Source organism: Squalius cephalus, assembly GCF_949319135.1.
Source record: "Squalius cephalus genome assembly, chromosome: 16".
Taxonomy (NCBI): domain Eukaryota; kingdom Metazoa; phylum Chordata; class Actinopteri; order Cypriniformes; family Leuciscidae; genus Squalius; species Squalius cephalus.
This window is the reverse complement of record NC_137137.1, coordinates 27,277,957-27,290,099: the sequence shown is the minus strand read 5'-3', so window position 1 is coordinate 27,290,099 and position 12,143 is coordinate 27,277,957. Positions and strand designations below refer to the sequence as shown.

Below are 12,143 nucleotides of genomic sequence, written 5' to 3'. Positions count from 1 at the left end.
TCGTAAATTACATGTATTTATTTTGTTTAGTTTTATGTCATGGGAGAATCGCGATCTCTATCAGAATCGTGCAGCTCTAATCTCAGCTTTCAGCTTTACCAAACCCTAAATGCCATTTGTAGAAGCAGCTTATTCTGGCCAAAGACTGCCCACTTTATAACCTCAACACTAACCCATACAAAAAGGCTTCATCTCTCTGTCAACAAATTGTCTTAATTTTAAAGGCAAACACACCATTTTTAGAGCTGTCAGCTGCTCTTTATCAGTTTCTTATTTAATCAAAAGTCTAAACTAACCAATTCAAGTTTCAGCGTAGTTTATAAATGTAAGTGCTAAAAATGGGGTTTTTTTTTTTTGGGTTTTTTTTCAGGGGTGCCAGCGTATTGTGGAGGACTGGCAGAGGATATTGATGGTGCGCTCCCTGGTCATTAGTCCACATGAGGACATGAGGACGTGGTTGAAGTATGCTAGCCTCTGTGGAAAAAGTGGAAGACTAGTAAGAACAACAGTGTCACATCCAATCACACGCTTAGAACTGAACTCATTATGTAACACATAAAACATCATTGCTCAAAGCTCAAATTCACAAAAGAAAAAACTCAGTTGTGGAAGTTTTAAATGTTTTCCAAAATGTGGCACATTGTTTAGAACCTAGAGCTAAAATGAAACCTGTACACGAATTTAATTTCGTGTTAATTTAGCAACAATTTAGCATTTGCCCGTTCACGGTTCTGTGATGTCAGTTAATGGTCACATGACATGCAGGTAAACAAATAAAATCTTTTTTAGTTTATATTTATTTTTTATTTTAAATTATTTATTCATAATTTGGCAGCCCTATATATTTATTTGATTTTTTACATTTTTTCATGATTTAATTAACTACATGCTTTTCATCAACTCGCAAAAACCCCTGCAGCTCCCACACAAACCTGTTTTAGAAACATAAATAAAAGATAAATATTAAGACTAAGCCTGATTAACTAACATAGTTTGGCAAATGGCAATAACACATTTGGCAATAAAACCCTGATAAACTGTTAGTTTCTGAGATTTAATTTCAAATCTTGTGTTCCTCAGGCACTAGCCCATAAGACGCTTGTTCTCCTACTCGGTGTGGATCCCTCCAAACAGCTCGACCATCCCCTGCCCACCGCCCACCCTCATGTCACCTACGCTTATATGAAGTACATGTGGAAGAGCACTCGCAAGGTAAACACTTGAATCAATCCTTCTGGGCAGTATTTCCAGTCATGTACAGTCAAGTACAGCTTCTGTCTGCTTGAATGTGCAAAAATCTCCAATAATGTGCAATATCTGGAGGAAGCCATCTATTAGCAATCCCATTCATCTTAAAAGCAGTTGCTTATCTAGCAAATTCAGTCCTGGAATTACATGACTTGCGTGCTGCAATCTTAGCTCATGGGGACTACAGACTACTCATAGGAGACATAAATGCTATTCACTAATCCGATTCTGGTGTCACAGGAAAAGTATGTCATGACAATGCTAATTGGCGTTTTCACTGGTGAAAAATCTATATAACATAAATATTTACAATGTATATTTTTTTGCAAACAATTTAATCAGAATTAGAGCTCATACTGCCCCGAGCCTCATACTGTCAAGGACCATCAATATATCAAAATAATTAGGGAATCATCAAAATGAAAAACGAATAGCTAATAGCAAAACTACTTAAATCTGCACCTCCCTAGTGAGAAACGTCATGTAGCTTTTAAGTTGCTAAACTATTTTACTGCTAAAATCGTCAGAGCAGTCCATACTGTATGTGTGTGTGCGTTTGAGTGGCAGAGAGAGGTCAAGAAAGAGATTATGTGCTTTTCCGTAATAACTAATAAATGCATAATACATAGTAACGGAATTTTGTGGTAAAAAACGTGGAAATAATTTGTCATTTTTATCCTATTTTTTACTATGTTTATTTGCTTGGTCAGTGTCATTGTGGGTTTTGATTATTTTGTTGTAGGCTGTAAAGACGTTTGAAAGAACTGAAATCATTTGACGAAGTGATATGGAACTTTAATGCGGTCAAGACTTGCCTGGAACTACTTTAGCCGTGCGTTTCCCTGAAAATAATTGCACACCTTAGAACGTCCGTCAACCAATCAGAATCAAGCATTCAACAGCCCGTAGTATAATAATATATAATGTACATACTATAATATACTGATGGTAACAAGGTTGCGCTGTTGAGGTGCTACCAAGTAAAAAGTAAAATTTCGAGCCCTGTATTCATTGTAAAGACTGGGATGTCATAACAACACACACTAATGCAATGTTCATAAAATAAGATGAAGTTGATCAATTTAGCAGTTTGTGCAATACAGGGATTTTTTATTATAAAAGATGTCAAATAGATATTTTCTATTACGTTAGGCAATATGTGTTAGAGGTTAAGTTAAAATCATGTGAAATTTTAGCCTGGGTGCCAGCCCGAACCCCGCCCACAACATTTTTTGGTCGGGAAGTTCGGTCTGGACTCGATCCGTTGAGGAGTAATTATGCCCGGCTCCCAAAAGGCCGAGCCAATCAAATTGCCAGGGCGGGCTTTAATCGATGATGGACAGATGATCTGCGGTTACGTAATCACCCACGTCATCAAAGAGCGGTTGGGTTGAATTAGTTTACAACAAAGACGACTGCAGCTGGAGAATTGAGATTTAACGAGTTCACACTTACAAATAAGTCAGATAGAATAAATGCGTATATGAGATTTCACGAGTTCACACTTACAAATAAGTCAGATAGAATAAATGCGTATATGAGATTTAACGAGTTCACACAAATAAGTCAGATAGAATAAATGCGTATATGACGTGCTGTCCGAGGGCTGTGGGCTCGGTAGCCATACTCCCCCCGTATTCCTGGTTGTGAGAGAACAAGACAAGAGTGAGGATTCGGGGTGGTGGAGGGATGCTGAAAAACTGTCAAGGACTGTTAGGTAAGTTGACAGAGTGAATATGCTTCCTCATGCTGATAGATAGGGGTAACGTTAGACATGGTATTGTTTGATGACAAGTTGATATTGGATTGATTATTTGTACGTGCTTCTCCCGAACTTTGTTTATGAAACATCATGTGTAGATTCCGCCATCGCGTCTGTTATAGAAGATATCCACAGCGCATTCATTTTAAAAGAGGAACAGTGAGCCGCGACATTTTGTTGGTTGAAAATATGAATGAAGAACATGCGTCATTTACTCCGTTGCTCTGATTGGTTGTAGGTCTATCCAATTGAGTGCAGAGTTGGTTTTTTTCCTGTTTCGGTTGAGACACGCCCCATAATCAAATCTCTATGGAGCAGTATCAGACTCACATTCTGACTAGAATATGAGTATGACGAAGTCAGGCTAGTGAAATTTATGTATTCCATTTAGTTTGTCAAAAGAAAACTGCTTAATTGAACAGGACTGTAGTGAGTTTTGGGAAATTCCTGCCTTACCAACAACATTCCATGTGCCTAACATAGCATTTTAAATAAGATCAATGGAAGCATTCCATCAAGAGAGGAAGACTGACTCACAAAAACGTCACAAAAGTACACTTGTTTCTTAAAAACATCCTTGTTTTTTTAACAGAAAACAGATCTACTGGCTGTGATGAATGTAACAAGATGAGTCGAAAGATCGTGTGGCTTTACATTCATCTTTTCAGCTTCCCAGTCTTTTTGTTTCTTTACTCTACTACACTGTAAAGAGCTGTTGCCTTTTGCTTAAAGGGATAGTTCGGCTAACCCGGATGTCGAGGTCACTTCCGTGATTTGGGAAAATCCCGTTTTATGGAAAGTAATGCATGGTTACTTTAGTGTTACTTTCTGGCCTGGGCTTGCTTGTTTGTTTTTTAATAACAAAATAAAAGAAAGTTCTATTTTTGGCAAATGTAAAGTCCCTTTCATTCCAAAAGTAAAATAAATAAACCTCAGGCAGAAGGAAATGCAAGTTCACATCTGTACAGTACAGGGCACAGCTTAAACCATTTTTCTGGATTAAAGCAACATTCTGGATTGCAGAAGAATAGGATGCAGGGGAAAAGTTCGACTCTTACTTCAGCAATAAAAAAAAATACAAATAAATACAAATGTGATGTTTATCTAAAATCATTTTTGCTTATTCATATGGTTGAATTGGATTTATAGGATCACCAAAGGTCTGCAGCAAAGACATTGGTTAATAAAATGAGACTAAAAACATAAAGTATACTTGTGTTATTTAACATAGAATTTTATGTAAACCTGCAATAATTAAAGCATTTCACTGTCTTTATTTATTTTGAGGAATAATGAATCTGTTTTGTGCAAGTGAGATGCGTAAATGCATGCTCACATTTAGTACAACAATGACCATCATGTTTACACAGTGTACACAATGCCTCTGTACATTTACTCCTGATTTCAAGTAACTTGCGTTAATTATTTGAAATAGTAACTGATGTACTTTGTTGTAAATTTAGAAGTAATGCATTACTTTACTGGTTACTTGAAAAAAGTAATTGATTACATAACTCAAGTTTCTTGTAATGCATTACCCCCAACTCGGTGGTGTAAAGTAACAAAGTACAAATACTTTGTTACTATGTAGCTTTTTTCCAGAGGTGGGTAGTAACATTTACTCTGTTACATTTACTTGAGTATTATTTTTGGAAAAATGACATTTTTAAGAGTGGATTTAAATGTGGGTACTTTTACTTTAACTCGAGTACATTTCTAATGAAAAAACTGAACTTTTACTTCGTTGCGCTCAGCGACGTTCCTCTCATTACTTAATTTTAATGCAGTGCATGTTAAGAACACTGATGGGCAGTAACGCGTTACTGTAATCCGATTACTTTTTTCAAGTAACGAGTAAAGTAAGGGATTACAATTGCAAAAACAGTAATTAGATTACTGTTACTTCCCCGTAAGCAGGCTGCGTTACTGCGTTATACTGCGAGACTGTCTCGCGACGTGAAACGTGACTCGTGAGTGACAATGACATGAGCGCCGCAAAGTCAGTGGTAAACACTATGGCAAGCGATCGCGTTCAAAAGTCTTTAAAGTCCCACTCCGATCATATTTTGAGCTATTTTTAAACATTCTCAGTGGTCTTTAAATTATGATTATGCCATTTTTAGCCAAAATCACAAAACCTGTGCCGTTTTCTGGGACTTCGCTTCAGCAGAGCGGCAGTAGCTCATTAGCAATTCGCCTCTGCGTTGTGGGCTGAGCCGTTGGCACGGAGACGACCCTCCCCCTCGTCTCCCCGTTGCCGAGAGCTCTGTCTTTACGCTAGCTCTCCCGCTAGCTTACACCCCCAACCGAATCCGAAGTTAATCAAAGTTATCACCGATCATTATTTCACTCCGAGACGTTGCGGTAAAAAACAGCTCGACTTCGCCTCGATATTTCATCCCTCCCACAGTGATCAATCAGGACATATTTAGTATCAGTGGATTGCTCGGAATTTCGGGATTATTAGGATGCTACTGTCACCGCTCTATCTGAAAAACTGACTGACTCTCTCACGAGTGATGGGCTTGACACACGAGGGGACAGACGACTGCGACAAGCAAAACTCGTCGCCACCCGGCGTGTGCAAGTCTACTTGAACGAGTGTGGAATTTCACATGCACGAATGTCGCCTGTTGCTTGGCTGGAGGAGGCTGGCTGCCCTATTTCATTATGTAATGATGTAATTACTGAGTGACGGGATCAGTCTGTGTTCTCCAAACTTTAGTTTTGACGGTGAAAAGTGACTTATTTGTTACAGTATGTGTTCCAATTTCAGCGCCACTATCGGAGCTCTGTTCACAATGACATGCAACGGCTTGTGTGTGTGTATCTGACCCTGCTGCTGAGTAAAATTAAACACAAAACACAACTTCAAAAAAGCATTACATTACATTATAATCTACATCGCTTTAACACAGATGAAGTTAAGTTAACAGAGAGTTGCCACATTATGCAGCACTGGCGTTTTTGCCCGGTAGAGGCAGAGGGGAGTATGAGCTTGTGGCCCCGCCCAGTGGAGTTACTACGTCACAACTCCAGTCTATTTTAGCCAGCATTTTAGCGTCTGCTACTGATTCACAGCCGTTTGAATGCAGAAATACTCAGAAATACAACTTTGAGCTTATTTTTCTCAAGATATGTCCTCTAACATCAGAAAAAATGCCACAAGAACATGTTAACACCTAGAAAAACATGATTTTCATCGGAGTGGGTCTTTAAACGAAACGCGTGAATTTTGACGCGTCAACACGCACCGTTTGTCCGTGTTCAGACGTCATGTTTATTCATGAACGATGTCGTAATGGTAAACTGGTATGCACGTGGAAACATCAGACGTTATATTTGTTCATGAGGGATAATGCATTGGTACATTGTGAGGGATGTCAGTCTTATGTCATGATTTGTCATGCCTTTTTAAGTTGTTCGTTTAACGTTCTTTCCCAAGGTAGAAAAGTCAACAGCTCTTAGAATGGGTCTTTTATTTTAGGAAACTGCCAAAAAACCTTTTCAGACTGTGTGCGGCTGAACCAAGAAAAGCTTAAGATTGCATGGAGCTGATAAGCATGAATGGCAGAAGAAAAAGACTGCAATTAAAAAACAAAACAAGAGAAAATTATTTTAATGCAAGCAATAAATGCAAGTGTGTGTGTTGTAAATATAATTTATTCCAAATCAGTATTCTCATCAGTTCAGTCAGCTTTAACATATATAAATCGGCATATTTATGATAGTTTAACCTTTATAAAGGGCATTTTTCCCTAATCGTTTGCTTCATCTTTCATTTAAAATTCTTAAATTTGATCAATAAATTACAATAGAATAATAAGATGCTAAAGGGCTGTTACCAATCAAATAAACTGCATTAAATAATGTAATGAGATTATTTAAAATATTTTTTGAATATACAAATAAGAAATATTATTTGTGCATAGAAATAATATTTATAAACCGCCAGTAGGAGGCAGCAGGCGACCATCTTAATGAGTGAGTCATTGATGCAATGTGCATAAAGTTAAAATACTGAAACTAATAAAACAAGTTTTAAAAAAGAATGTTTCATTTGATTCAATTTTAGATGATGGAATATGCAGAAAGAATAGAATTAAGCAGAAAGGTCTATTGCTTTATAACGTATTCATTTCGTGCATCATGTTTTTGAAAAGTAACTAGTAAAGCAACTAGTAAAGTAACTAATTACTTTTGAAAATAAGTAATCAGTAAAGTAACTGGATTACTTTCTTGGAGAAGTAATCAGTAATCAGTAACTAATTACTTTTTCCAAGTAACTTGACCAACACTGGTTAAGAAATGCATAGTTTATTATGTCTCTTTTTTTCTGGGGCATGAGCGATTCCCCATTCATAAATGAATCGCTCTTTTGCGTCGATTCTGTTCAAAGACTTTATCCAACAAGTTGGCAAAGGGTCCAATTTTGTTCGCAAATCAGTTTGAATTATTTGTTTCTTATGTTTCTTATTTGTTATTATCAGTTTCCTGCACGTACTGAATCGTCTGAAGCGGTTTCTAACAGTACATTTAAGAACGTTAGATGAAGTGGCCGTGGAGCTACTATCAATTGAAAGCAAATCTGCAAATGTATCCTTTTGTTTGCCAATGATGAAGATCTTTTATTAGTTGAACATCTGTGAATGATATCACAGGTATAGCTACATACGATTTTATTTCATAAAAGTAATACATTTTACAACGAAACATATTATTACATTAATACATGATATACTACTACTACTACTACAAAGTAAGACATTTAACAGTTTTTTGGACATTTACCTTAATTTATACATTACATAAGCTACCATTGTTCACAGAGTATGAAATGAACACCCGCCAACGCGCATTAATTTGTGGGTATTGCACAATGGCAGGCTTCATCATTCATCTTGAAAAAGAATGCCAGTTCACTGGTTTATACGCGCCTGCAGAAATATACATTTGATTACATTTTGGATATCAGACGGAAGAACGTCTGTCAATGTTCATTTGATCATTGTTTGTGTTCAGATGTTCAGCACATGTGAAGGGTTTTCATTCTTTCTTCTCCGTGTCAGTTGTTCCCTTTACATTTATTTGAAAGTGAAACTCTGCAGGTTCACTTTGTCAATGTTGTCTAATAATCCAAATGTAGCAGTAATCATTATTATCATACAAAGCAAAGGACATGCAATGATATTTGGGCTAAAGATGCCAGAAATAATAATGCTTGTCTCTTCTGTGTTTGTTGCAAAGATATCTAATTATGATAATAATAATAATTAAAATTAAATATCTATCTAAATAATAACATGCTACTGTGTTGTTGTGTGTGTGTGTGTGTGTGTATATATATATATATATATATATATAAGTTACTCAAGTAACTATTAAGGTTATTTCTTTTACTTTGAGTAAATAAAAAAACATACAGTTTTTGGATGCTGATGTTTAAAAATGGTTTCAATAGTTGCAAAAAGAGAGTGCAGAGATGCAGCATGTAGGCAGAAAAATTAGTGACCTCAGCATGCCGATAATTCCACCATATTAAGCACTGATATAGCTATACTGCAGTGCATGAGAAACGGCATACTCCAAATACTCCAAAAGTGTGACTAAATGGCAATTAAACTACGCAGTGCAGTGCCGTGCCAGCTGCGCCTCCCACGGCTGTGGTTAGGCCAGTGCTGGAGGCAATCACAGCTATGCTGATATAAAGCCATATCGCATGACTACGATAATGTGATATTACTTTTATACAACAGGTTGACGCACTTGGTCACACATGTCTTTAAAAACCCTCTTTTGTGCAGAGCCAGACCTTCTAACACTGATTCAAATCTCAAGTTGACAGTTAAACAGATGAGCCCAACCCTCCGTTTCTTATTCAATCTAAAACGTCACTTTAGACCTAGCAATGAAGGAATGCTGAGTTGCTTAGTTGAAGCTTATTGTATTATTGTAGTACATTAGAGTATTATGAAAGAGCAGTTATATTACCTGCATTTGATATAGCATTTATTCTTCAGATCAGAATTATTTTCATCATTAAAAATCTGTTTGGGCTTTGGCCCTGTGTTCTGTTCATGGATTAAAATTCTATATACCAGCCCTCAAGCATTTATTCAAACGAATAGTATAATATCCAAATGCGTTCCGCTTTTTAGGAGGACAAGGCAGGGTTGCCCTCTGTCTCCTCTGCTTTTTGATGTTGCTATTGAACCCCTTGCAATTATGCTAAGGAATACAGCCGGTTTGGCTGGAATTCACTGAGAGAGACACGTTCACAAGCTTCTGCTTTATGCGGACGATCTCCTCCTCTTTCTGTCCAATCCACATTCCTCTATACCGATTGCTCTTACAATTATTTCCAATTTTGGGAGTGTTTTGGGATATAAAATTAATTTAACAAAGAGTCTTCTTTTCCCTATTAATGAAAGAGCACATCAAATGTCATTCCAATCTTTTCCATTTTCAGTAAGCCTTGACAAATTTCTCTATTTAGATGTGAAGGTAACTCGCAGGTATAAGGATCTATTCAACAGTAAATTTAAAACAGCATTTGATAAGGCCAAGCGTGACTTGGTACGGTGGTCAACTCTACCCTTATCTTTGGCTGGGAGGGTCAATTCCATTAAAATGACAATTTTACCAAGGTTTTTATTTTTATTTCAGACAGTGCCAGTCTTCATTCCCAAATCATTTTTCAAGGATTTGAGTAGTTGTATTTCTACGTTTATTTGGGATAAAAAAAAATTCCCAGCATAAGAAAAGAATATCTGGAAAGGAAGAATGAGGATTGTGGATTGGCAATGCCGAATTTCTTGCATTACTACTGGGCAGCTAACCTTCATAAACTGACATTTTGGCTGTCTGATATGTTGAGTGAGGAAGCTCCAGTTTGGTTACTTATGGAACAGCTTTTATAGCTGTTTTCCACGCGTGTGACCCAGTATCATTATGCTCACTGCTCTGTGCTCCAATATACTTGAGCAAACACTATTCTAGGAATAACCCAATTATTCGCGGATCTCAGAATATGGTCGCAGTTCAGACTTCACTTCAACAGTAAGCGTTGCCCTCAGCCCCCATCTTGTCGAACCCTATGTTTCCTCCATCCCTCATAGATTCGGCATTTCAGCGCTGGTCTAGAAATGGAGTCAAGTGTGTTAAGGACCTTTTTAAAGATGGTGTGTTTATTTCATTCCAGCAACTAAGAACAGATTTTGAGATTCCTCAGTCCAATTTCTTTAGGTATCTACAGGTCCGTAGTTTCATCAAAAAACATTTCTCTCCTTCTTTGAACAAGCCAGAGAGTGGCTGGATTGATGATCTGTTAAATATGGACTCTTCTCTTAGGGGTGTGGTGTCTATCATATATGAGAACATCCAAAGAATCGCTTCCCCATCTCTTGATGGTATAAAGAGGCAGTGGGAGTAGGTGCTGGGCACAGAAATATCAGATTTCATCTTCGGTATGCATTATACCGAATGCATTATTAAATGCATTTTGCAATTTAAGGTACTTCACAGGCTCCATCTTTCTAGGAGCAAGCTGGCTAAAATGTATCCAGGGTCAGACGCAACATGCCCCAGATGTAGTCTGGAACCAGCAGACCTGAGTCACATGTTCTGGGAATGCCCCAGATTAATAAAATTCTGGACAGACATTTTCAGAACGTTTTCATTTATATGCAACAAAGATCTTGATCCTTATCATCTGACTTCCACTAGTGCCAGAAGAAATGCAGCTAACAGCCAATCAAATAGAGCTCATAGCTTTCTCCACATTATTGGCTAGACGCCTGATTCTTCTCAGTTGGAAAAAGGCCAACTGCCACCATCTTACAAACGCTGGGTGACAGAGGTTATGTTGTGTCTCAAACTTGAGCATCTTAAATATACTATCCGAGGTTCCTCTGCAAAGTTTTATGGGGTCTGGCAGCCCTTTTTATCTTATTTTGAATCTACATTGGCCAGTATAGTATAATCATTACTATTATTATATAAAAAAAATATATTTTTTTATTTTTTTATTATTATTATTATTATTATTTTTATGTATGTATACCCACACCTTTTTCCCTTTGCTGTATGGGTGTGTATGTTTGTGTGTTAGGATGTGAATAAGTATGTAGTTCTAGAATTAATGTTGTATGTGTTTCTGTGTGGTAGTGATTGTTGCAAAAAAGGAAAAATCAATAAAAATATTTGTATAATAAAAATCTGTTTGAATATCTGCTGAGGAATATCTTTGTAGTAATAGTATCCTTTTAACTTCCCATGACAGCACTAGTCAATGCATTTGTCAGTTAAAATATAAAGTTGTCATCAAATTAAAAATATAAAGTTTGTCAAGTTATGAAACTTAACTTTTTCTTTAGTCAAATCGATTTGCTCTGTAGCAAGTAAGAAAAAAAAAAAAAAGATCCGCACACGAATATAGGCCAAAAAAGCCCACAGGATTTTATTGTCCAGAGGCCACAAATAAAGTGCAAATGTGCAAAAAGTTCTCCTCTGGATAAGCAACCTAGGGTCTTTTTGTGAATCTGCCTGAGGCAAACTTTCGTTTAAAAGTATAATTAGGATGGAAACACCACTTTTATGATTGACCGTATTTTCGTTTTTTGGTCAAATTGCCTTTTGAATGGGAGTGCTTGGGACACTACGATGATAGCATCAAAATCGCTATTTTTAAAACACTAAGAAGGCTCGACACAACATGAAACTTTGCTTGAAGTATCACCAGGGGCTCTACACATGAACTTGAGCATTGAGAACATTGTTTGTGTACACAGAGTTTACTAAAAAGAAAGGTTTTGAACAACTCACTGTAGCTGTTGTTTCTGGCCGCCGGCATTTTGTCAGTCAAAAATAGTCGATCTCCGAATGCAAATTAACTGACTCCATAGGAGGAAATGTCATGAAGTTGTAATTTCAATGAAAAGCATGATAACTTAGCCACTTAATTTCACAACATGCTGAGCTTTGGGTAATCAAAATGACATTACTACTGTCCTTTATTGGCATCATGGGAATCTTGGTCAGCCGTCCAAGATTGTTGGGCTCAGCATGAGCAATAATAAGCACAGCCATACCCCATCCCCCACCCATTTCAACATGACTTCTATTGTAACACATC

General features: G+C 37.1%; 1 protein-coding gene across 1 annotated transcript in view; it reads left to right on the top strand.

The window, feature by feature from the left end:
* mtor (mechanistic target of rapamycin kinase) overlaps positions 1–12,143 on the top strand; it is a 398,131-nt gene that overhangs the window by 308,714 nt on the left and 77,274 nt on the right. The window contains exons 35-36 of the mRNA XM_079897701.1: positions 371–496; positions 1,081–1,212. Coding sequence (XP_079753827.1) covers positions 371–496; positions 1,081–1,212 — 258 coding nt within the window. The remainder of the gene's footprint in view (positions 1–370; positions 497–1,080; positions 1,213–12,143) is intronic.